This window comes from Micromesistius poutassou (genome assembly GCF_964030765.1).
Source record: "Micromesistius poutassou genome assembly, chromosome: 7".
NCBI classification, from domain to species: domain Eukaryota; kingdom Metazoa; phylum Chordata; class Actinopteri; order Gadiformes; family Gadidae; genus Micromesistius; species Micromesistius poutassou.
This window is the reverse complement of record NC_140277.1, coordinates 11580604-11605155: the sequence shown is the minus strand read 5'-3', so window position 1 is coordinate 11605155 and position 24552 is coordinate 11580604. Positions and strand designations below refer to the sequence as shown.

The window sequence follows — 24552 nt, the reverse complement described above, 5'->3', positions numbered from 1 at the left end:
TTATTCTTTGAAAGATATTGGATATTCAACGGATAATCATGCAGAATTATCGATGTGACACAGTAAACTAAAGAAATGTGAACTAGGAAACACAGATTAAAACAGATTTATGATATGTCATTAATTGACAATGACATTAATTTGAGCACTTTGTTTTGATAAACAACATATTTAATATTCTCTTTAACGCCGTGTGTCACAAAATATATGGCAAATCGTCAAATCAACAAATTGTCAATGTTTGATTTTATCAAACATTGTCTGTTAGTTGTACTTATTACTGTGGGTAAACAAACACAAAGAAGAACACTTTGCGCTGTTTTGGTTTTTGTTTAGCATCTGGAAAAGGAGATTAGACGGCACTTTGTCTCTCGATTCCTGTTTACGCCTCTTTCTCCTGACGGCCTGTTCACACACCCGCATCCTGTGCTGTGTGTGTGTATGAGAATGTTTCCCATGTCCGAGCTGTCTCCTGCCATGTCTTTACTGTGCCAGGGAGGGTCACAGGAGTCAGACAGGCCCTCCCCATGGGGGGTGGGCTGGGAGTTCGGGGGGGGGGGGGGGTTTAGATGATTGATGGGACCTGACCTATCAACCTGCCTTACCAACCGTATCTATCTGTAGAAACGATTCGGCCTGCCTATTTCTGGAAGTCAAAGACCTTCGCTGTTGCTGTTTGCAGAGGTCTGAGCTAAATGATGGCAAAGACGCTGCTCTGAATCACCTCTCCCACTTTGTTTTTGAATCCCCGTGGAGGCAGTTTATTTGTTTTAAAATCTTCCGGCGCAACACAACCAGCCATTGTTGTTGATTTTTTTTTTGTCTATACTTTTGTGGGGTCCATTCAGCGATGTCTGGGGGTCGCTCCATTTCAAACTGCGCTCATTTCCTGGGAACCAACTGAACAAGTTTTCCACTTTCCTACCCTGAAATGTATACATAGTATACATATGCAAAGTAATGTAAAAAGTAGGGGCCCAAGAATCCTGTAATTGTGTTTGTTTAACTTGTGAGCCGAAAGACCTGGACTAAAGAAGTATTTCTACATCTTGCACATGACGTTTCCCAACGGAATGCATTGATCACAAGGGAAGTAGGGTTATTTTCCTGGCAACCAGAGACATCACCCAAACCATTAATCTGTTGCCAGGGTGGCATAAAGAATTCAGTTGAGTGCAAAAAAGCAAGATGGAAGAGGAAATTAGGATCGTATTTGCCTCACTCTTAATAATGACCTATATGGCTATTTCAGTAACTGTCTCTCTGACGTAGGTTGCGTGCACATAGGCCTGGTGAATGCATGACACACTTGAGATGACCTTGGAAATTTAGGCTGTGCATCTTGTTTCTGGGCCATTTCTCAACAGCGTTTTGAATCACCATTTCCTCAAATTGTATTGAACGTTTGTGGTGAAATTAGCAGATTTAATCATGAATGGCGTAAGTTTGTCATTTCCCTTTTAAGTGCGTGCCACTCGTTCCCATTTGCACTTTCAGGAAGTGTCTTGTGCTCCTGCTTCAATAGGGCCGCCCTCAAAATATACAACAGCTCAAATGACTCCTAGGCCCTGTCCACACGAATACGCGGCTTCACCGAATCCGATCTTTTTCTTAATCGTTTTCAAAAAAATCTCCGTAAACACGGCATCGTTTTCAGAAATATCTGCGTCCACACGCACCCAGTGAAAACGAACCAAAACGCTGTAGTACATATGCCAGGCCTCATTATCCACAACCATACCAGCAACAAAGTTGTCCCACCAGCTGCTAGTTCGTCCAGGTCTTGTCCAAAACTTTCTCCTGGTGGCCCTTCTGGTTACTCTGCGAGGTGGATCCAAGAGCGTGTGGCGTATGTTGTTCTCCATGGCCTTTTGTTGCTCGTCGCAGTAATATAGAAGCTGAAGGTTTTGCTGTAACAGCCCTAATAGACTGAGTAGTTTCTGTAGTACGAGCACAAGCATGTAGTCCGCCATTGCTGTTGTTGTTGTTATGATGCGTCTCGTTGCGGCGGCTGAGGTTAAAGGTTAGAGAGGCGGGGCTATGACGTCATCGTTTCAGAAAAAACCCGTTTTGGGCGTCCAGACGGATGCGCTGGGGCGGCGTTTTCAAATTTTCCCACTCTGGGACCCGTTTTCAAAAAATACCGTTTTCACCCCCTGAAAACGCCGGATCCGTGTGGACGCGAGGCCAATCCGATAAAGTATTTATCCGGATTCGAAAAAAACGGCTTCGTGTGGACAGGGCCCTAGATGGGGCCCCATCAAACTCCTTCCAGATCCCCCCCTCCCTCACCCCAAAACAAAAGAAAGGTCTTAAAATAACCCAGGAGGGACCATCTACATGAGCATAGGCAGACCTTTTCAACGATTGTGACTTTGCGTGGGAGATGTTTGGATCGAACACAAGCCACATGTCAGTGCACAATTATGGTCGCCCTGACCAGGTGGTCGGGGTGAGGCTGGTCAGGCCCCTGGTCAGGCTCTGGGTTCACAGCTCACCGCCGGACGCTGCTCTGCTGCTGGTAGAGCATGAAAGGAATTCAGTTTCAGCCGGAGTTGAGGTCTGTGTTGTGGAAACCCTCTGCTCCCTCCTGCTTATTTTGGAACTCCGGCTTTCTGGGCCACGCTGAAGGTCAGCGCTTCAGGGAGTCATTGTGAAAGAGGGTTCTTAAGACGAGCCCTGATTTGGGTATAGTTGGGCTTTTGATGAGCCATGTTTTTACCTTCTTTTTTTTTTTTTGTGGTCCTGACTTTTAAAACGAGTGATTTGACATTGGTCCCTCCTCTCCACTGGGACACTCTCCCTTCCCCCGTCTTCCTTCCCCCATTTTTTTTTTTGTTCTCCCTCCCTCCATTCCTCAATCTCATCTTTTAGCATTCATTTTCCACTCTTGTCCCTCACCCACTCCTAATCCCACAGCAGGAAGAGGCCAATTACAGAGATACCAGGGCCCATGCAGAAAGCGCGATGGCCTGTGAAATGTCTTGGGTGTCACATGGAGGAACCATGTCCATGTACATGTCCCCCTGACCCACCGCAAACAGGATGCCGTGCGCAGGAGCGCGTCACGAGATAACGCAGAGAGAGTGAGAGAGGTTGGGCATTTGAAGACAGGACATGGCCTGATGTTGAGCCGGTGGTCAGTACTGTGAGGTAGAGCAGTCATCGTTACCTGGAGACTAGGACCGGGCTCATCTTAATTAGTGCACACAAAGTAAGGGAACCTTTTGTCAACACTGGAGCGTGACGTGTTTAGTCAGGGCGACGCCGTCTCTCATTCTTGGCATCTCTTTCTGTCGCTAACCACTTCCTGTTCCTGTGCTCCTTATTGTCCCTTCCTGTCTCACCTTTGACCTCTCTCTCTCTCTCTCCAGGGCCTACATCACAGCTTAGCATGGACGCCTGCTCAACAGCAGACGTTTGTAAACTGAGGATTAAGCTAACAATACCTACATAATTTGAGGTTATTATATTTAATGTAGACATGTCTACATGTCTACAACTGCCTCTTTGTCCATCTGGCACAAGCAACAGGCATAATGATATTTTGCTATTAATTCATATTGTGTGATCATGGAAAGAAGTTATCAAGGATTTGTTTTATACTGGTTGCATGTGGGAATAATAGCGAACTAAGGTAGTATTAAGGGGCAGGGTGTGCTTTGTGCGATTAGATCCTTAGGGGAATACCTACATAGGCCCACTGAGACAAAGCCGCACGGGGCTGTCAATCATCTGTCAAGATGTCCTTCTGCATGAGGTTGTCAATCAGCAAGTTTCTTGTAGTGTTGGCATCTGGTGTATTCCCCTTGGGTGGATTTGCGTCAAATTAGTATTTTGTAAGTATTTAAGTATTTTGGTGCGTGTGCATGTTGCAGTACTAAAATGAGTCTTGCTTTAATTCTCAGCCACAGATATATTATAATTATATTCTTTACAGCAGTATGCTTCATACTTTTCACACATGTTAAATATTTTGTAGTGCCAACCCGCTAGTTGCATGTTAAAGCAGTTATATTATATAAAATCTTGGGATATTCCCCAAGATTAAAGTGGAACCAATCTTAGCAACATTGCACATTATTTGTATCTTTTAAATCTTTTTTTGGAAGCCATTTTATCAGAGACCCCGGCTGATTGCTTGTGTCACTAATCTCACCAACTCTGACCTTGTTGTGATGTGATTATGTGCAATTCACCTGACCTGGACAGACAGAAAAAGCCAAATTAAACTGAAAAACCTCCTGCAAACATAAATGCTGCAGAGACACGCTATTTAACTCATTCCTCAAACAACTATGTGTTGCAATTTACAGTTTCAGGGTCATTATCATTTAATTTCATACATTTGATGTTGTGAAGGTTCTTTTTGATAGCCATCATGTCTACATCCTCTGTGTGACAGTGCAGATAGGATTGGACTGATGAGGGTAAAAAGAGTCGCTGTTCTCAGCTCTTTTTGCACCAGACCTCTACCTCTTGTTATGGCTTATAAATGCATACTTTCGCAGAGATAAAGCAATTCATGGGCCCTATTGGCTGCACTAATCTGAGAATCACATACTCATGTATTGTATTTGTAGACAGGTTTTATTGAAGCAAGCCCAAAAACAGCTTTATTAATTTACAAGAAACTTGTTGGAAATTCAGAAAACATAAGCGCTTTATTATTATATAGATAATATAATAGCAGAAAACGTCATTTCAATTTTTTTCTAAATTCTATATATTTTTTTGTTTTAGCTGAATTGTTTTCCCAGTTTGGAGCATTAATGTTGTACAAATGTGGGGGTACACCACAGCCCCCCCTGGTGGGGACCAGGACCACCCAACTGTAATGTAGAGGATCCTCCTAGAGTCAAAGAATAACTCAATTGCTGTGAATTACAGGATATGAATGGATGCCATTGAAAAACATTTTAAGGTGTACATATGCACAATAAATCAAATTAGATCAGAAAGGATTCAGGCTATTTTAGCTAATCATTTTATCTAATCGGGTGGTTATCTTTTGACTCTTTTGACCAGTTAAATTATGTAATGATAGATTGATATACGAGTTTGCTTATCATCTAAGTGATGTTAAATGTGGTGTTTTTTTTCAAGGAGACACTCTTCGTCTAAGGGAGGATGTATTTCTCCTGGCCTCGGTATCTGAGTACTGAGAGGTCTGTGTCCTGTACATTGCTCCCACATCCTTCCCCTCACAATGAGGGAGAAACAGAGATGTTTGGCTGATCATCACCGTCAGCTTAGATGATCTATGGTTGTTGACGTGTGTGTGTTCTTCAGGTGGAACCAGTTAGTGTTAACTATTTTCCTATTTTGCTTGTGTCAATTGTGTGGCCTCTTGAAACGAGCCTCTGTCTGGGAATACTGCTTGCTCAGGAAACTTGGTTCTAGGGGCGGGTTTTCAATGTTTTTCAATGTTTTGAATGTTCTTTGCAGCCAAGTTATTGACACGTTGCCTTCAGGTAATGTATAACAGATGTATAATGCATATAGATCCAGCACTGCTGTTTCTGACCAAAGAGCCTTGGTAACCACAGTGTGTTCCTTCAATCCCAGTCCCCCGTCCTCTTTATTCTTCTCCATTCACTTCTCTACAAGGCCGGTTCAATGCAAACCGAGAAGGCGCGGACATGTATAAGAAATACTACAAAAGGAAAAAGATTTAAGCAGGCTAATTAGCTAATCTAATCATGGCCATGCTTGCTACAAGCAAAGCGTTGCACTGCGTTAAGCCCCCTTCAACTTGAAGGCTGGCCCTACTGTAAACAGCCTCTTGTCATCATGGATTAGAGACCAGAAGTTGATGCTAAACGAGCGCTGATCAAAAGGAAGACGTGGCAGGCCAGTGTCTTTTAGGTCCGGCAAGCACACCTGTGTTTCTGTGTAATGGTAGCCCATGTGTTTTCATTTTGGATAGCGGTCCAATGCTCAAAACCTGTAAAACTGTGCGAAGCCTTGATGCGTTTTGACTTGATCAAAATAATGCCTTTTTGTTTTTGCTATGTTGCCAGGTTGCATTGTAAGTGTGCGAGCACACACGGGAATGTACCACCTTTCTTTTGTTGTGCATGTGCTGCAGGTTATCCACTTTGGAACTGGTTTACTGTGTGTCAGTAAAGGTTGATTTTCATCGAAGGCTTTCAATTGTGGCTATGTGTTCTAGCTTTTATCAATCAAAGTCCTAACATGAGTAATAATAAAAACAAGGCAATCTTATTGTTGACGTCACTTTATGGATTTGGTGCTTATTTAAATGCTTAAAGAAATGTGGCAAGGGAAACACACAACTTTTATATTATTGGTTGTTTTAAAGTTGCTCAACTGTGACTGCGTCATAGTATGAGTGTTGGAATGAGATTAAACACATCTTTGATGTTTATACATTTTTCTCCTTGCATGTAGAATATTTGATGAAGAATGTTTTATTTTATTTTTTTAATTCACAATGCTCAACTTTTGACATTGAAACAGATCTGAGGTATTGTATTATATTCTTGGAATTGCTGTGTTCTTAATCTCTGTCGGTGATCACATTCGATCTAGAACATGAATGGCCGTATGACATATAAATGGCTGGGTTGTTTGTCCTGCGTTGCACTCGGTCAAGTATAATGGATTATTTGACCTTGGCGTAAAGTTTGCAGTCTCAAGCACCCTCTTCTCCCCTTCCCTCCCCCTGACCTCAAGTCAGCGGCGTCGCTCCATAATTAGCATTGTGAAAACTTGAGGCAGGGATATCCTTGTAAGATGTTTTAGTAAACAAGCAAATAAGCATACGTGCCAGAGAGCACTGTGGGAATACTGGAGTGGAAGCTTGGTCCAACGGGCTGCCCCACAAGTGGTTCATTGCATCGTTGACGTGAACATTCTTGGTGGAGGACATTTCCATCTTTGTCAGTAAATGCTTTCTCTTCAGACATCAACTGATGTCCCAACGATCTTGGCTAAATTAAATGATTCGCTGAATTCGCTCTTATTTTTTTTCTCAGTACACCAAGTATGCCCAGAGCACATAGTTCAGGAAGTGAAGCGTAAGGCTAACGTAGCTTCATCTTTACACAGCTACCTGCCTGATGAAAAGACTTTGCGATGTGGGTGTTTTGAAGGAACTCAACCCATTGGTAGTAGGCCCTTGGAATATCGTTTTGGACCGTATAGTCAGGTTATTGTATATATTTTTTAAAGCTGCTCAAAACGGGTACTGTATATGTGGATGTGTGCTGTAGTCATGGCAACGATTGAAAAGGCTTTGGAGCCATGCAGCTGGGGTTTTGTCTGCAGTGTAATTTCCTGTTTGCTGATTACTCTTATCGGCAACAAAAAAACCAACCCCTGAGCTGATTGCATTGTATTTTCTTAGCTTTTTTTAGATTTTTATTGTGTTTGTGTGTACGAGTCGATGTGTTTGCGTGTACGAGTCGAGAGCTACATACATATGTGTACTAGTACATCCCATATCCCTTATTTTACATGGCACCAACAACATCTTTCACGTGTTATCTATGCTGGGTTTGCGTTTGGTGCCTGGCCACATCCGATTTCCTGGGTGGAAGTAGGGCTGTTTCGAATGCATTTTTTGTGTGTGTGTGTGTGTGTGTGTGTGTGTGTGTGTGTGTGTGTGTGTGTGTGTGTGTGTGTGTGTGTGTGTGTGTGTGTGTGTGTGTGTGTGTGCCACACTCTTCTAGCCCTGTCCTGGGTGTCCTGTTCCCAACTGGGTCTTTCGTGATTATCATTTCTCACCAGACACAACCCCCCCCCCCCCCCCCCCCCCCAAACCATCACCCTACCCTTCCCAACACAAACTCACCAATGTTCTCTGCTCAGCACACTTCGACCAGCAGTTATTTGGCTCCGTTATCCGTCTGTAACTGCTTTTCTAACTGATCTGAATCAGTTCTCTGAATCGTTCTTCGCTAAACCAACAGGGTAGCATTCAGATGAGACAACAAGAAAAGGTTACAATCCGATTTCTATGCCCTTTATTAATGTACCACTTTCCATGTTTACGTTTTAACGAGGAGGGCGGGATCTGTGTGTTTCAGGGGCGCACCAAGCCGGTTAGCCAATCAAGCGTGTTCCCTCCTTTCCTGCACCCCCTCCCCCTGTCAAACCACACACCTTGTCCTCGATCACAGCTCTCCCATGTGGAGCCACGGCTATTTATAGCTATGCCCTCACTCACTCCCCTGTAAGCCAATATCTGGACCTTTCTGACCATGTGTCCACACACACATACTCACACATCACCTCTGGAGCTACCAGGGGCTAGGGGTTGAGGGTCAAGGACATAAAAGCTTAGACATTTGAACTCGTTACATTTCATCTGTCTTTCTGTCGGCTCTCTAGAGTCAGGATCTATTAATGAGTTTTGTGGGATTGTCTTTCAGTGGCTATGCGTCACTGGATCAAAAGGCTCTGTTACTAATTGAAATCCAATTACACTCCTCACTTCTGTCGGCTGTCAAGAATCTGCATTGCAAAGCGTGGTTATAGGATCCTCAAAGAGGGTTGTTGCCTGTTTCTATTGATTAGTACGTGGCAGAGCCAGGCAGTATGCCTCCATTGATTTTCTAACATTGATCATCATATAGGAGCGAGATTGGCCATGTTGACATAAGGGTTTTGAATCCAGCTTGGGCTTTGTCAAGTCAAATGCTCAGCGTGGATGTCAATACCAACACCTTGCCTCACATTAAGCCCCCTTTGCATTTGATTTACAGAAGACTGAGCCTATTGAGCACAACGTGATGTCCCTGTGAACATCGTCCTCAGATGTTCCCTATTTATAATTTCAAACCAGATAAAAGATTCCAACACCGTCAAAGGAGCTCACGTGTACCAGTTTATCAGGTGCTATGTGGTAACACATGATTACGCATATGTTCAACGATGGCTGCGCCATTGTGGTTCAGAGACACAGCGCCTTATAATGGGGGGGATCTTTGTATGGACACGTGCACGAGTAACACATTGCAGGCTTCGTAACTCTCTTTGACCAGGTTGGAGCTGGATTCTGCCTTCTCTTGGAGATCCGGGCAGGATGTGTTTGTGTCTAGTAATAGATGCAGGTGTCACCTAGCAACTGGTTGCTTATTTTAAGTATCCTTGGTTAGAAGTCCTCCTCGTGGAGACTGTGCTGACCAACAGGCTGAGTGGATGGAGGGGGCTGGGGAGATGTGGCGTTTTAATGGGCGGCACAGGGCCTCAGGAGGGCTCGGGAGTGATGGATGGCTGATGAGAGTGGATCTGACCCAGAGATTATGGTCTGGCTCACAATTTTTTTTGTGGAGGGAGGTTTGTTTTCCACTGTGTGATGACACACCGGCATAAACATGTACTTAAATCTTCAGCTGGGTTCACCTCCTTTCAATCTCCTTTCTGCCTTTCTATTTCATGACAAAAATATATATATATATTTATTCTCAGCAAGCCTCTTGACCTCATGTTTCTGTGAGAGACGAGACGGAGACGGCTGCTTAAAGAAAGGGTGGAGGGGAGGAGAAAACAAGGTCCAGTTGGTCATTGGTCGAACCTAGATCTCTGCGGAGGTGGATGTGGCGGCCGGGCAATAGCTGGGCAGGGTGTGAATCAGCAAACACAACGGGGGGGTTGATTCCTTGGAAGAGGTGGTGCGAAATAGGATCATGTGGCTGCCAGGTGGTTCCCAGCAGAACCCAGTAGGGGGTTCTCTGCAGGACAAGCCCTCGAATTCCCTTCCCTTGCAGTTTACTAGCGCCGCTTCCCAGATGGAGAGGAATGTGCCTGCTGTGACCAGCCTATAGACTGCCTCTCTTGGGTCCGGGACGAGGTCATGACCCTTGCCTCGTCCACCCTCTCCAGGAGCTCAGCCACTGGTTGTGTTAGTCTGTTTGAAATACAAAGGCTCTAAGTCTTTTATTGTCCTAATTGTAGGACGTTTGGAGAATGGTTGTCTCTATTTTTTTTAGACGTAACCCAGAAATTTGGTATGCAAATTCTTCGTTTCCATATTTCATTGCAAATAAATGCACGGATCAGTGACAACTTTTTCACGATTGCACTCTCCGGCTGGCCCAGCTGTACCTCTTTGCATTTGCATTCAAAATCAAGGAATTTGCAAACCCCATGTGTCTGCCAGCGTGAGTAAACCAGGACAATCGATGCAGCATCACGGCGGATGTAATCTGATATGGAGAATGTACGATTACACCTGTCTGTTTACCATGTATCTTTCATTGTGTGAGTGCGTGGTCTAAACAGCTTCACGGCGTCATCGCTGTCTCAAGTTGAAATGTGTGTTCAGATTTGTGACAATGATCCAATTGGTTTGAACTGATCAGGGTCAAACATGGTCATCTCCATGGTGCGCCGTGCTGAAATAGAGGCCCTTTGTATCGACAATGCTATTGGCTAATTCAGAAAGCACACCCTCTTCTGTGTTTTTTCTTTTTTATCCCAAGCCAATTCACTTTTTAAACCCAACTAAGCGTCTATTTATTCCCCACCCTGCTGTCAAAGAAGTAGGCCATGGACTGAGCAACAGGAATGGGTAGCTCACAGAAAGAGAGGAAGAAAGGGGAGAGATGTACCCAAAAGGAGAGGGGTGACCAGGAAGTTTTTATTTTTGCATCTGTGCTGGTGTGCAGCCCAGCTCTCTAATTAGCGGCAAATTAACTTCTGATTGGCTGTGGGAGGTGCTGAGGTGCTGAGGTGCACGCGGGGACCAGGGCCCAGATGCACGCTGGCTCCGGCTCCCTCCGTCCCTCAATTAGCCCACTTTGCATACCGGGGCCACCTTGGCCGCCAGAGAAGGCGGTGGTGGAGGGAGGGGCTTCCCTGTGGGCCCGATGGCCTATCCTGTGGGCAGTGCCAGCAAGGTCTGCATCTGTTCCGGGGGACGAGAAACCATCTCACCACAAGCCCAGAGTTGAGTCGGCCTAGTTACAAAAGCTCTAGTTCTAGAAGAGGAATGGTCTATTTGAGAAGGAGTTTCAGAGGGCCTCCAAGCGGTCCTCTTGTCAACCAGTAGCTGTCAAGTCACCTGGCCCACTGCCTGAGTATTGCTTTTTGCATTGAGTCCACTCCTTGGTTGTGGCTGCTGTTGAAATTTCACTAGTTTGATTCAGAAACATACAAGCACATAGGCGGTAATGGTAACCGTTAGCTGGCTGTCAAAACATTCAAACAGTGGTTTAATTTGTTCAGTTAAAAAACGTCTATCACCCCACAACCTCCAACCACAATTACACACACGCACACACACATTCGCACATGCACGTGCACCGCATGACTGACAAGATAGCATCGTTTCTCTTTCTCTATCCCTCACTCGCTTGCTCGCTCCCCTGCTCCCTCCCTCCATGTGATTAATGACAAGGTCCAGCGCCGATGTCCTTATAAAGACCTTCTGCATGGCTGGATCTGGTGAGGGGCAACACACAGATACATGTGTGCGTGCAAACACACACACTCACACTCACACACACACACACACACACACACACACACACACACACACACACACACACACACACACACACACACACACACACACACACACACACACACACATTCCCTCTCACTCTCTCACATGCGCGCACGCACACGCACATGTAAAAAAACATAGTTTGAAGGATATACCAAGTTCCTGCTGGAGCCATCATTCAGTGGGAATACATTTTTTTATAGCATCAGTACCTAAATATGCAATGGGAAAATCATGACCTGCAATGTAACCTATACTCTGCCCACATGAGATATATGTAGTGTTTCTTATCATTATAAAAATACTGCACTCATTAATAACGTAATCAACATAATTGGACACACACACACACACACACACACACACACACACACACACACACACACACACACACACACACACACACACACACACGCACACATGCACACACACACTCTCCTATAACCGATTTTGAAGACCCTTGTACTCAAATGGGCCAAGATAAGTTGAACCTAGATTTCATCTCCTGCTACCGTTAGCATTTGTTTGGAACTAGCACAGCCCTGCGTAGCACGGCCACAGAGTATATTTGCTTAGTTGCGTTTTCTTTCAGTTATTTTTCTCTGCTGCTGCGTTGCCATGGTGTTGAGATTTTTTCGTGTTCTCTGGGCTGCTGAAGTTATCCAAGGATACTGCACCAATGTGCAGTGATGGAGCAGGAGAACAATGCCCATGCTTCTGCTCTCAACAGGCGCACTTATTGCAGGACTGGTCTCACACACACACACACACACACACACACACACACACACACACACACACACACACACACACACACACACACACACACGCGCACACGCACAAGCAGAGCATTTCATCCGAAGTGTATGGACACAGGGAGGAGATCTCTCCTTACATGGTGGACTGTCCGGGTTGCTGTCATTCCACAGCACAATGGAAATGAAGGCCAGGTCTCTGAAAAGACATACAGAGAGAGGGAAGGAAGGAGAGGGGGAGAAAATGAGGGAGAGAGTAGGTGAATGAGAGAGAGCGGAAAGTGTGTCACCGAGCGTTGTAGCTGGCCCTGAATAGAAGTAGGGCGCTCATAGTCGACTGTACCCTCGTTACTATATTTACACCAGGAAACACAACGGCCGGTGCCAGCCGTTCCGTTGGACTGCAAACGTTGGCTTTTATAGCAAGGGGGTCTATGGAAAAAGTCTTAACCGAGTGTACATACTAGCATACCTGGCATATTAGCGTTATTTTAACTAGCATACCTAGCTCGTGACAAACAGCAATGACACACTAGGCAACTGCAATTAGCTTTATTTCCATAATAAGGCTTCCTTGGGGCCCATTTTCTCAAAGACGTGTACAACTGCAGCGGGTTTGAATTGTTTTAAGAAATGTGGTCCGCTCGTGAGGGAGAAGTTGTCTTCATCGCTAACTGATTTGTTTTCTCTCTTCCAGCCTGAAAACCTCCAGAAGACATGGCTGAGGGAGTTTGAGCAGGTACGGTGACGCACACCCCTCACCACCAGACCCCCACGTTCAGCTCACACTGTTCACACAAATTATTTAAAATAGATCATTTATAGAATGTTATTACTAATTCAAGAGCCTCTACATATTTCATATTTTGGAGGTGTGGTCTTGTGCTACAATGCTGTGTGTGTGTGTGTGTGTGTGTGTGTGTGTGTGTGTGTGTGTGTGTGTGTGTGTGTGTGTGTGTGTGTGTGTGTGTGTGTGTGTGTGTGTGTGTGTGTGTGTCCGCTTGTCCTTGCATGCTCCTTTTGGATTGTCATGGGGTCATGACAAACTCAAGGCGAACCAACGTGATGCCTTTAAAGGCGCAAAGAGAGCAAGTCTTGTTGTGTGCTGCACTCAAGGTCTTGTGAATACAATAAAGTATTCAGTTTGGGAGGATTCAGTTGATGGCCTGACTGTCACTCACCATTCCTAGAAGAAGAAAAAAAACAATAGGGATAGTCGGTCTGTCTATTCAGCAGTTGTCGTTTGACTCTCATATTGAAACTCACCTGCGTAAAGGTTGTATCTTGAAGCTGCAGATAATTACGAGCTTGTGGGTTTCAAGGTGAAGGCACCAGAGAACACCAGAGACTAACCCTAACCCTAATCGTAACACAGTAGCCCTGTGTCCCCCACACCACACAGCGTCTATTCAACATCGACTTGAGTTGTAGGTGCTTTGTGGATCGTTCCATTATAGCGCATTTCATTCACCCTTGATTGACAGGCAAGATAGATTCCCAGAACCAATCACAAAATATTTGCCCTCATTGGTCAGAAAAAATCCCGGAACGGTCTAAAATTGAAATTCCTATGATACAGAGGTTGGCTCAGTCAACTTGAAACTCTCTTGAAAAGAGAACTTGAAAGAGCACAGTTCCTAATAGCTGACAGATGGCTAGTCAATTTCTTACTAATTTCCCTCAAATAATAGCTCTTGAATCGAACCTACAGCACCTTTTAACATTGGTGTAGCTCTAATTCCACTTTATTTCAGTGTAAACATTAAATAAAAATCTGTGCTGCACATCAGGAACATAAAGGCAAATGATCGTTAAATGAATTATACTTTTTGATGTTTTTCCGTTTTTTGGCGGGTAGGCTGCTTCTGCGTGCCTGTGCTGTGTTACACAATGCCTCACAGCCTCACTTCCTATCTGCCTGTTAAACTCACAGGAACCCCTGACAAACCACATTTCTTTCCACTGGGGCAGGCAATGTCAGGCTGCACACACAAGCATGTACACACAAACGCACACACCTGCATTCATACATATGCTGACACACTTTTATGTGTGGCACACATTGTTACTCCCAAATGTAATAGACTGAAACCGATAGAGGGAGAAACAGGCAGCTGGAGAGTGAAAGAGAGAGAGAGAGAGATGGAGAGAGAGGGAGGGAGGGGGGGAGAGACAGAAAGAGGGAGAGATAGACATGGAGAGACAGACAGACAGAGAGAGGGAGATAGAGAGAGAGAGAGAGAGAGGGAGATACAGAGAGAGGGAGATACGGAGAGAGACAGAGGGAGACAGACCGAGGGACATGGGGAGAGATAGACAGGGGGAGAGATACAGACAGATGGACAGACCAAGGGACAGACCAGAGGGAGAGACACAGACAGACAGGGACAGAGGGAGAGACAGTCAAAGGAAAGCCCCGGAGAAGAACAACCACACAGGATGATGCAGCGATGGACAAACAGACGTATAGTCAGACAGGGGGGACAGACAGACAGACAGACAGACAGATGGAGGGAGAGACAGACAGACAGATGGACAGTAGAAATTAGTGGCGGGACGGGTATAATCTGGTCTTGCCTGTTAACTTGTACCCCGAGGTGTAGGTCTCAGCTCAATCTGACAATAAACATGATTCATAACGTGAACATTCATTGAACTTTGATGTAATGCACTTGTACATTACTAAAGATACGGTCAACTCTTGACAGTGCGTACGCATGGACACATACACCCACTGTAGTCGATGGAGTTATTCATCACAGTTAAGCGCATTCTCTCACACAAACACACTTCGTGATCACACAGATCATTATGTGGAGACGTTACGGTGTGTGTCTTGGGTCTCCTCATTAGGGGCCCCAGGGAAAACACTGTGACATCACCAAATATTGGCCTTCTCGCCTCTACCGCAGCAAAGTTTTCTCCTGACACTGTTTGTGTGTCGAGTGTTTCAGGCTTTACTTTGTTGACACTAGGGATCGACCGATATGGATTTTATAGGGCCGATATGCCGATACCGATTTTCTTGAGCCAATATTTAGAGCCGATACTGTTTTTGCTCTGTCATTTTACACCATAAAAATGACACAATGTGGGGGGATGTGGTGGGGTGGAGGTGGTTGGCTGAGGGAAACTCTGTTGTTTATCCTGTCTTGTCTAACTGTATTATTGTCTTTTTTGTATAAATGTATCAGACATACTGTATGGCGCAGAACAATTTTCTGCAAGGACAAATAAATCTCTATCTACAATGATGATAACAAATGTTTCAAGTCTCAATTTAAAAAAGGAACATTTATTGAACTGTCTGTAAATCATACCCGGAAAAAGAAAATAAAACAAATAAAATAGGCAAAATAATATCGGCCGTCTACACACACACACAAATGCATTCAGCTGGTCTGAGTGCAGACAGAGTCACCCCTTTGGAACCAGAAGGCATGATCTGTGTCTCTTTAGAAGGATTTGCTGAACCAGATCAGTGATGAATTCAGTGTGACTTCATTTTAACTCGTAAGCCTCGATATAACTAGGATGGTGGATGAAAATGCTGGGTTAATGTATCCAAACTGCCGTTTAGTTAATGTTATTGCTTGAGACCAAATGATCCTCCTGGTGGTGCTGTTGGGGGATAGTCCGACTATGACGTGTAAACGGACCAGGCAGAGCGATGGGACGAGCGAAAGGGCGGGAGAGGGCGTCTCCCTAGAGGTAGAGAAACGTTAAGTTCGAATAAAAAGCTCTTCCCCTGTGTGAGAGCGGCCGGGAGGGCAGTCCGGCCTTGCGGACCCCGTGCCAGCTCTGTGCCGTCTCCGGGTGACGTCATGGAAACGAGCATCACAATATGAACTCACCGTGGCACGGCGTGCTTGGCCAACGCCAACGGGACTCAACCGCACTACGCTAGCCAGTCGTTCAATAAACACTCACACAATAAAGTCGGCCTTTGAACCGTACTCTGTCGTGGCACTTGGTAGCAAGTTGGCCGCAAACTAGCGTGAACTTGAGTACTCTTACTTGTTTTATATGTTTTTAGATGAAAGCCTCTTAAAAGGGGTAGGTTTGGCTGGTAGCTAACTAATGCTAAGGTGTTTCAACACAACACCTTCACTTTTGGAGTCGTTTGTGACCCACTTGTTTACGTCTTTCAGATTTTTATTTATGTCGCTGACCAATACATCATCTTGTACAGGCCAACTGTGCACACACATTGTGCTTGTCTGAATATGTATGTTTGCTTACTGTCTGTATTTATTTACTAGCTTTCACATTATATTCACCTGCTAGGACTATATGTTAGATCATGATCATGTCTCTACTGGTCAGTAAATGTGCAGGGAACTAACATCTCAGTAGTTAGTCTTCATCATGCATCCATAACTAGGACTATTGCACAATTTGGATATTCTTCAAGCCTACAGTCCTCGATCGAAAAATCACCAGACCAGGGTGGGTCCAGAGCCCTGCCATTCCCACATAAGCAAATACGCAGACAATTTGCCTTTTCCACACAGCTGAGGGTCACTGCAGGGGCCATTTGGACCTTGATTTGCATTGCTCCACGTGTGAGACAATTCGAAACAAATAGAAACACTAGTTGGCTGTCAAAGGTCAGTGATTTATCAGGTTGTCCGGTTGTTGTGGTTGTATTGTTTGTAAGGTTTATAATATCAATGGCTCAGTTGCTTCATGAAAAAGGCTCCATATGTATGCTTAATTGGCTGAAGTTTGTTTGTAATTTGCCATTTCAAAAAAGCTACATTTCAAAGCTTGATTAGAATAACATACTGATAAACACTCTGGCTGTGCTATTCTAATTCAAAAGCTTGGTTCTGCACCTGAAGTCAAGAGAGCTCATTGATCAGGCTGCCCTGCTCCCTTTAAGACTGTATGTAGTGGAAGTAGTATTGATGGAATAATGCAAACTGTTGTAAATCCAGTATATAAAACGACTATCTAGTTAGCCTACGACCTGGAATACTTCTAAAGCATTCTGGACAGACGATCTTCTCCTGTGCAAGTGATCCTTTTTGTGTTTGTCCCAAAGGACCAAAACACTTGGGGTCAAATTTCCTGCCGAGGTTCCTAGCCAACATTGTCTGTGCTGGACAGCATTAGTGTCAACAATGGAGCCGCTTCCCAGAGGTGTTCCAGCGGGGTAAACAGAGGTGTAGATCCTGACGATAACATCAGCTCCGTCTCTGCCTGTGAGAGCGCCAGCGTGCTCAGTCTGCCGTTATCCACCACTGCTTATAGTCCGCACTGGTTGTACTAGCAGACATAAATAGAGACATAAATAGATATAGTGGGTGTCAAATAGTGATTTGACACCCTGTGGTGTTAATCGTGCAACATAGAAAGACATACAAAACATGAAATAGGATAGTGTGACATTGCGTTTCCAGCAAATCAAGGATGCTCTGTTTAGTGATGACAGCAGCAGGTTCCCTTCCATGTAGTGTTTGAGGGAGAATGGGTGCTCTGCTATCCCAAAGCATGAATGGGAACGTTCTAGGGCCCATTCTTGTAGTACATGGTTTGCGTCACCAAGACTTCTTTCGAATGAATCCTCATGAATCTGTAAGCATAAAAAATAGCACCAGATCTTCACCTTCCTTACCATAATCAGTGTGTACTTTCTTTAACTGCTTGCCAGATGATAGATGTAAGTGTGTACTTAATAAGTGACACAATAAACGGTTGGATCCTAAAACAATGACCCTAGTATAGGGCAATCCACATGGGTCACACCATGTACAATATGAAGCACTCTGATTGGTTGGTGTAATCCATTCAGAAATAATGGTCCATTCATCATCAGGTTCCATTATGTACTTTACAATTAATATAAATTATAGCTGCTACACACTTGATCGTTTATTAGAGGCATCTACTGAGAAGTATACCGGCCAGTGTATAATCCATCAGTCAAGACGCTGACGTGAACATGATTGGATAGAATCGTGTTCAGCTTTACATGTTTTTTCTCCCATCGGGCTTGCCGTACAAGTGCACCAGGGATGTCCTCCTGGAAGAGTGATGTTGTTGTTCGAGCAGAGGGCAAGCATGCTCTCGACGCCAACAGGTCTATATCCTTTGAGGAAATGTTCCGGGCTACCGTCCTGTGGTCGCTCCAGAGGCACGGACCGCTGGTCAAACACACAAGCGTCCTACCCCTTGGTTAGGTGGAACAGGTTGGGGTTCACTATACAGACGTATCTAAGTATCAGCCCCCCGCTGATGGAGATTTTAGAGAGTTTGACCGTGTTCATAAAAGGCAGCAAGGCAGCAACTTCCATTGTTGTCCGCCATAAAACAAGTCTCTTTAGAGCTCCTTTATTCGGTGTGTCAACATGACAACCGCCGAGCGACTGCGAGGGTAAACAGAATTCCTCCCCAAGAGTTAATTGGCGATTTGTCCATCTGTCGTTGCCACTTTTTGCCAAAGTAAAGATAAGGCTCACTTGTTAATGGTGTGGTTCTGTGCAGTGAGAGGCTGATGGTGCTAATGAAATTAGCTCCGGGATACAGTCTGTTTGTCAAAGTGGGGCTGCAGCTCACTGCATGGAAAGACAAACAGAAGGCAAGCCAGTCATCACGTGCGTGAGCACACACACGCACGCACACGCACGCACGCACACGCACACTCTCACACAGGCTCTCTCTCCCTCTCCTTTGCGATCTCTCCGTCTCTCTCCCTTACACATACGTATGGCGTTTAAGGTTAGTTAACACCACTGCCCCCCCCCGCCTCCCCCCAGAACCGTAACGCGGGGACCTTCTCTCGCTCCACATGCCTGGCTGATGGGTCCACTAATCTTCCCCAAGTTTGAGCGCTGACCCGCCCACTGGGTCTCCCATTCGCGGGTCGGACGGCCCGAGGACAAGCCATAGGTTGATGGAAAATCCATAGCGTTATTGCCATACATTACTTTTATTTGATTCGGCCCCTCCCCCCCCCCAGAGTGAGTGAGCCACACGGCCTGGCCCTTGAGACGCTTATGTGATGGGGTGCGGGGGGGGGGGGAGGGGGGGGAGTAGTGAAGCAGGTAGTAGTGACCCCATCCCACACACCCCACATCTGTCTCTGGTGCTATTGACGTAAGGGCCCTGAGTGAGCAGTCAGGGCTGTAATTCACTCTGCTCTATGGATTTCCTGTCTGAGGTCGACGCCTCGGAATCACCGTGACGGGTCGCTCACAAACACCTGGGTTTGAGGAAAAAAAATAAGAAATGTATGTGGGGGGGAGGGGGGGGGGCGGGGGAAGGACTGTGCGGGTCACATGACCCTTGCCACACTCCCGACACGTGTGGAACGTGGAGACCCGATGTGCAGTTTTGAGATGAAATAATATATTGACATATTCAAATGCTGGCGTTCCTTTTGTTCAACCAGTGCCACAGGTCACATGTGCATACGTGCACACTCCGCACCGCTCCCCACCGCCCACCCACCAATAAGCACCGTTCTCGTCATGTTCCACATAGGCATGCAGAAGCCCTTATCGATACAGTGAGGATCGGTATAAGGCATGGTGGCAGACCCAGACTCGAAGGGGGTGTCTGGCTTCCTACCGTGCCACTAAACCAGCTGAATCAGTGTGTGTGTGCGTGTGTCTGCCTTAGCGTGGCACTCTGTCTTGTGTAAATACAGGAGAATGTCACAGTACCGGAGTAAGGAGAGGTGATGGAGACATGTGTGATGAGGCAAGGGACCGGACATAGTCGAGCTCCATGATTATACCTGGGGTTCACTTCTGTTTACGGTGCACTTCAATTGGTTATCTATTTGTCATTGGTCCGTGTGTGATGAAGTCAGGGGGCTACATGATGAGGAATCCAATGCATGTGATTGATCCCTGATTCTGATGTCTGGTATTGAGAGAGCTGTGATGTTTACACACGGATGCGTTTGTCAACATTGTCTCACTCAAACGTCTTTTGTGATTGTTCACAGGAGGACTGCTAAATGCAAATGTTTAAAGTTGTAAAGTATATATAACTATACTTTGAATAAATAAAACATTCGACTCGGGAGACCTAAACCAGACTTTAAAAAGTAGGCTCTAATAGTCTGATGTTGACTGTTTAATTTCAATTTTCAATTTATTCAGAGGAAACCCCTTGAGATGAACCATCTCGTTTTCGAGGGGACCTCACAACAGAAAAACATGCATGACAAACATACAGACAGACATAAGCTCTCCCTCAGACCAAAACCACCCATACACTCCCCATACCAAGCATTAGTTATTAGACAATAAACAGTTACAGTTAGGGTCATTCATGTACACATAGACACAGAAAAGGAAAGAAACAAATAAACACACACACAAATATAAATCCAACTTTATTGAACAGTTACTTATCTTTGAACTCAAAGGGCAATTTTTTTGTTACACTGGCCAATGCAGAACACTATGTGTGAGTCGGGTGTATTCTATGTGTGTTATATGATTATTATTATTTTTTTCTGTTTTACAGACCGTACATTCGCACAAGCCTCACTTCATCGCTGTGCACTGTCAGGAAGTGGGGGGGAAGAACTGTGAGACGTCCATGGCACACGTGGACAGTTTTATCAAGTAAGTATCCCCTCATAGTGCGCACGCACCACAACACAGTGAGCTTGGCTTTCTCTCGTCGGTTTCACCGGGGGCCATATTGGATTCACCAGCTGTGTGTTGGTGGATGACTCCCCCCTCTGGTTAGAATAAGGTAACAGGCCTGTTTTGTATACAGTTGCCATATTTAAAGCCTGATACTAATTGGAAACTATGGGTGTTATTAACTCTAATAAACAAAGCCTAAACATCGGGCAGGATAGTGTCATTATGAAGGGGTTTTACTCCCAGCCAAAAGGTTCTGGGTTTGATTCCCCAATGTCCGCAGTAGCTTAATTGCACAAGACTTCAAGCAGAATTGCTAAAATCCCAACCTTCTCCTCAATGTTTCCTTTTGGATAAAAGCTGAAGTTACTAAATAGTAATATCCGTAATTATGTTGATGATTCATTCGTCTTTATGTGTGTGTGTGTGTCTGTGTGTGTGTGTGTGTGTTGCCCTTCTCCAGAGAGTTGTTGTCCAGCGATGGCTTGAAGGAGTACAGCAGAGCCCGTGTCTACCTCGATGAGAACTATGAGTCCAAGGAGCTTTTCACAGTAAGTACCGTGACAAAGAACAACGGCTAGTTTGTTTAAAAAGTGTACCGATTTTTGAATGCATTTGTTTTTAATTGGAAGGACTTTCAGGGTATGGAAGCTTTGCCTTTTAAATCGGCATGTAATTACTGACTTTGAAGATGAACTACACTCCACAACTAGTTACATCTCCCTGAATGCAGAAGTAATGATTGGCCACAAGGCGGCAGTAGATATTTGGAAATCTTTTTGAATGGTACTGCAGAGAAAAGTGTTTACATTTGTCTTCGGCGTCTGTCTTATTTGTGTGAGGAATCAATTGATCAGCCCAGCCTTAATTTGAGACCCGGTTAGAAGAGCTATGATCTTTTTCACCAGAGCTTTTGCAAATCAAGGCTTAAGCCTCCCCTGATATTTTATACATTGGGCAACATGAGACAAATGCTCTATTTGATATACTACAACAATATCATATGGGGACATAACGTTTATTTAACAAAAACAATATGATATGGTCAATTCTGATAACATCAAACACAAACCTGTAGGGCTATTGAAACACTGATGCCCTGATATTTCAGCATATGACCACTGGGTGGCGCCATTGTATAATGAGACCATAATAACACTGACGGTATCTCGAGCCAAGTACACACACTAGTTTCACGGGTAATTGGAAGGCCAATTTCTGTGCCGGGACATGGCTGTTTAAAGTCAGCAGCAGTCTTCTACGTTTCCTACGCGTAGCTGGGGCTTAAATTGAGACGACAAAAGAATTGTCTGTTACACAAGAACACACACACACACACACACACACACACACTGTTCACACAGCTTTCTCTTCCCCACCCTGATGAGTTTATGGCTGTGTTTATTTATTTATTAATGTGTTATTTGAGGGGCTGCCACGCAACGCTGGCCCTCGACAAACGCTCATAAATCACGACCCAGGCGAGTTGGCTTCATGCTCTTTTCATAAACATATTACACTTTGGTGCGAGACGACGTGCTCCCTGGCGCGCATTATTTCCGTACGGAGGGTTTGTTTATTTGCCGGTGTTTGTCTATAGATTAACCTTTTTGTTGAATTTCCATTTTTATTATCAAATGGATATTGTGGGGTCCTGGGTTTCTCTATGTAAATCAGGGTGTAGCGTGTGCGGTGGATATTGAAATATCCCACAGTAACAGTAAATATGAATAACACTCCCTCGCCCGCCCCCCCCCTCGCTCGCCCGCTCCTTCTATTTAGCACTGATGACATCGCTCCTGTTTGTCTCCGACCAAACTTCGATTCATTTTTTTTTTTTTCGACCCCATCCAAATGTTTGTTGTCTGCGGATGTCAATTTTCAGATAATGTAATGTGGAGGCGACATTTCAGGTGTGTGTGTGTGTGTGTGTGTGTGTGTGTGTGTGTGTGTGTGTGTGTGTGTGTGTGTGTGTGTGTGTGTGTGTGTGTGTGTGTGTGTGTGTGTGTGTGTGTGAATACGCTGTGCAAATTGAGAACATCTTGTGGACAAGAGAATAACTTTTTTTATCAATGTCAACCCTGGAGGATTTTAAGATGTAACAAGTTGTATTGTTTATATGTAAGTTGGAACAGATTGTGTATAGCTACTAGTAAATACATAACTTTGGGTGCAGCATCGCCAATACAGGTAGCCCAGGTATGTGTCCATTACAAAAACATTTAGTTCATCGTTATTCACCTTTGGCAGAGAGCAATATGGGAGAATTTATTATGACATTTATCATGGGACATTACATGATATCAATATGTCTCAAAATATATGCTTATGTATTCAAAAGCCAATGGCAGAGCATTTAGATGAGGGCCATAATACCAAATGAAACCTCTCATATTGTGATAAATCCAGGCAGGCACATCTTGATTAGATTAGATGACAACAATTTTAACGTTCATCAGAAGTCAATAATGTATTCACAGCAAAGCAACATGGGAGATCCACTGGCCATCCATATTTACTTAAAGGGATAGTTCACCAGCCGACCTGGAGCGTGGGCCGTGGAGAATGTTTTGTCAGTGTTTTAGATGTAGGGACAAAACTGGTCCAAATAATATTTATACATAATTGAGAACGCAAAGTAGACCTTGCTAACCCCCAGTGCTACATCTTAAACATCAAAATAATGTGGAAAATCAATGTGTGTGTGTGTGTGTGTGTGTGTCACTTGAGCATGATAATATGCCTGTCTGGGACTGGTAGTTAAGGAGTGATGGACACATCTGTGTGTGTGTGTGTGTGTGTGTGTGTGTGTGTGTGTGTGTGTGTGTGTTACAGCCTACTGCTAAGGTATACAGCAGGTAAAATGTCAATGAGAAAGGCCCGCCCTGATAACTCAACTCCCAATCCACTTGTTCCAGCCCATTAATATTTACCACAGACTCTGCCCTGAGGCCACATGCACTATCGCCTGCTCTTATAACCAACTGTCGCGCTCACACACACACACACACACATTCAGACATGGCAGGTCTGAGAAGAGCATGAAAAGACAAACACAGAGACACACACACACTACACAGTGTTTGATTGCTTTCACAACACTGTCAAAGAATGTCATCAAGAGCTTCCTTTTGTTTCAGATACTGACACACACACACACCAACACACACAAACACACGTACACTCTTTCATCCAACCTCCATAGACCCCAGTTGTTGCGGGGCATTTTAATGAGAAATTAAAGGCTGAGTGTGTGTGCGTGTGTGTGTGTGTGTGTGTGTGTGTGTGTCTGTGTCTGTGGGAGGCTGGGTTGTGGAGGGGGAAAGACAGGAGTAAGACATAGGCCACAGGGGATAAATGAGGTCCCTGCAGTATGACATGACACTGATTCCCCCTTGTAGCATGTGTGTACCTCAATGTGTGTATTTTTGTACCCATGTGTGCTACGGCTTGCTCGACCAGCCGTCTAGCCACTTCAGACTGGTGTTTGGTAGAACCCTAACAACAATAGGTTAATGACCCTTTCCTTTAGTGCAGACTGTACAATGAGATGACGTGCAACGTGCTTTTTTGAATTTGAGGCAGGACCGGTCCTGACCACCTTGGCGGTCACAAAACCCTCCAAAAATGCATTAAAGATAACAAGTCGCATGAATGAGTACGTGAGAACTACACGTTTATCCCAAAAATTTGTGAGGTCCTGGGTTTTTGA

The 24552-nt window shown here is 44.8% G+C and overlaps 1 protein-coding gene across 1 annotated transcript in view; it reads left to right on the top strand.

Moving 5' to 3' along the window:
• Positions 1-21435, top strand: part of LOC311350413 (inositol polyphosphate-5-phosphatase A-like) — a 34868-nt gene extending 13433 nt beyond the window's left edge. Inside the window, exons 2-4 of the mRNA XM_084470429.1 lie at positions 12929-12970; positions 20716-20816; positions 21304-21435. Of these exons, the coding sequence (XP_084326555.1) occupies positions 12929-12970; positions 20716-20816; positions 21304-21421 (261 nt within the window). The 3' untranslated portion in view covers positions 21422-21435. The remainder of the gene's footprint in view (positions 1-12928; positions 12971-20715; positions 20817-21303) is intronic.
• The last annotated feature ends 3117 nt before the right edge of the window (positions 21436-24552 follow it).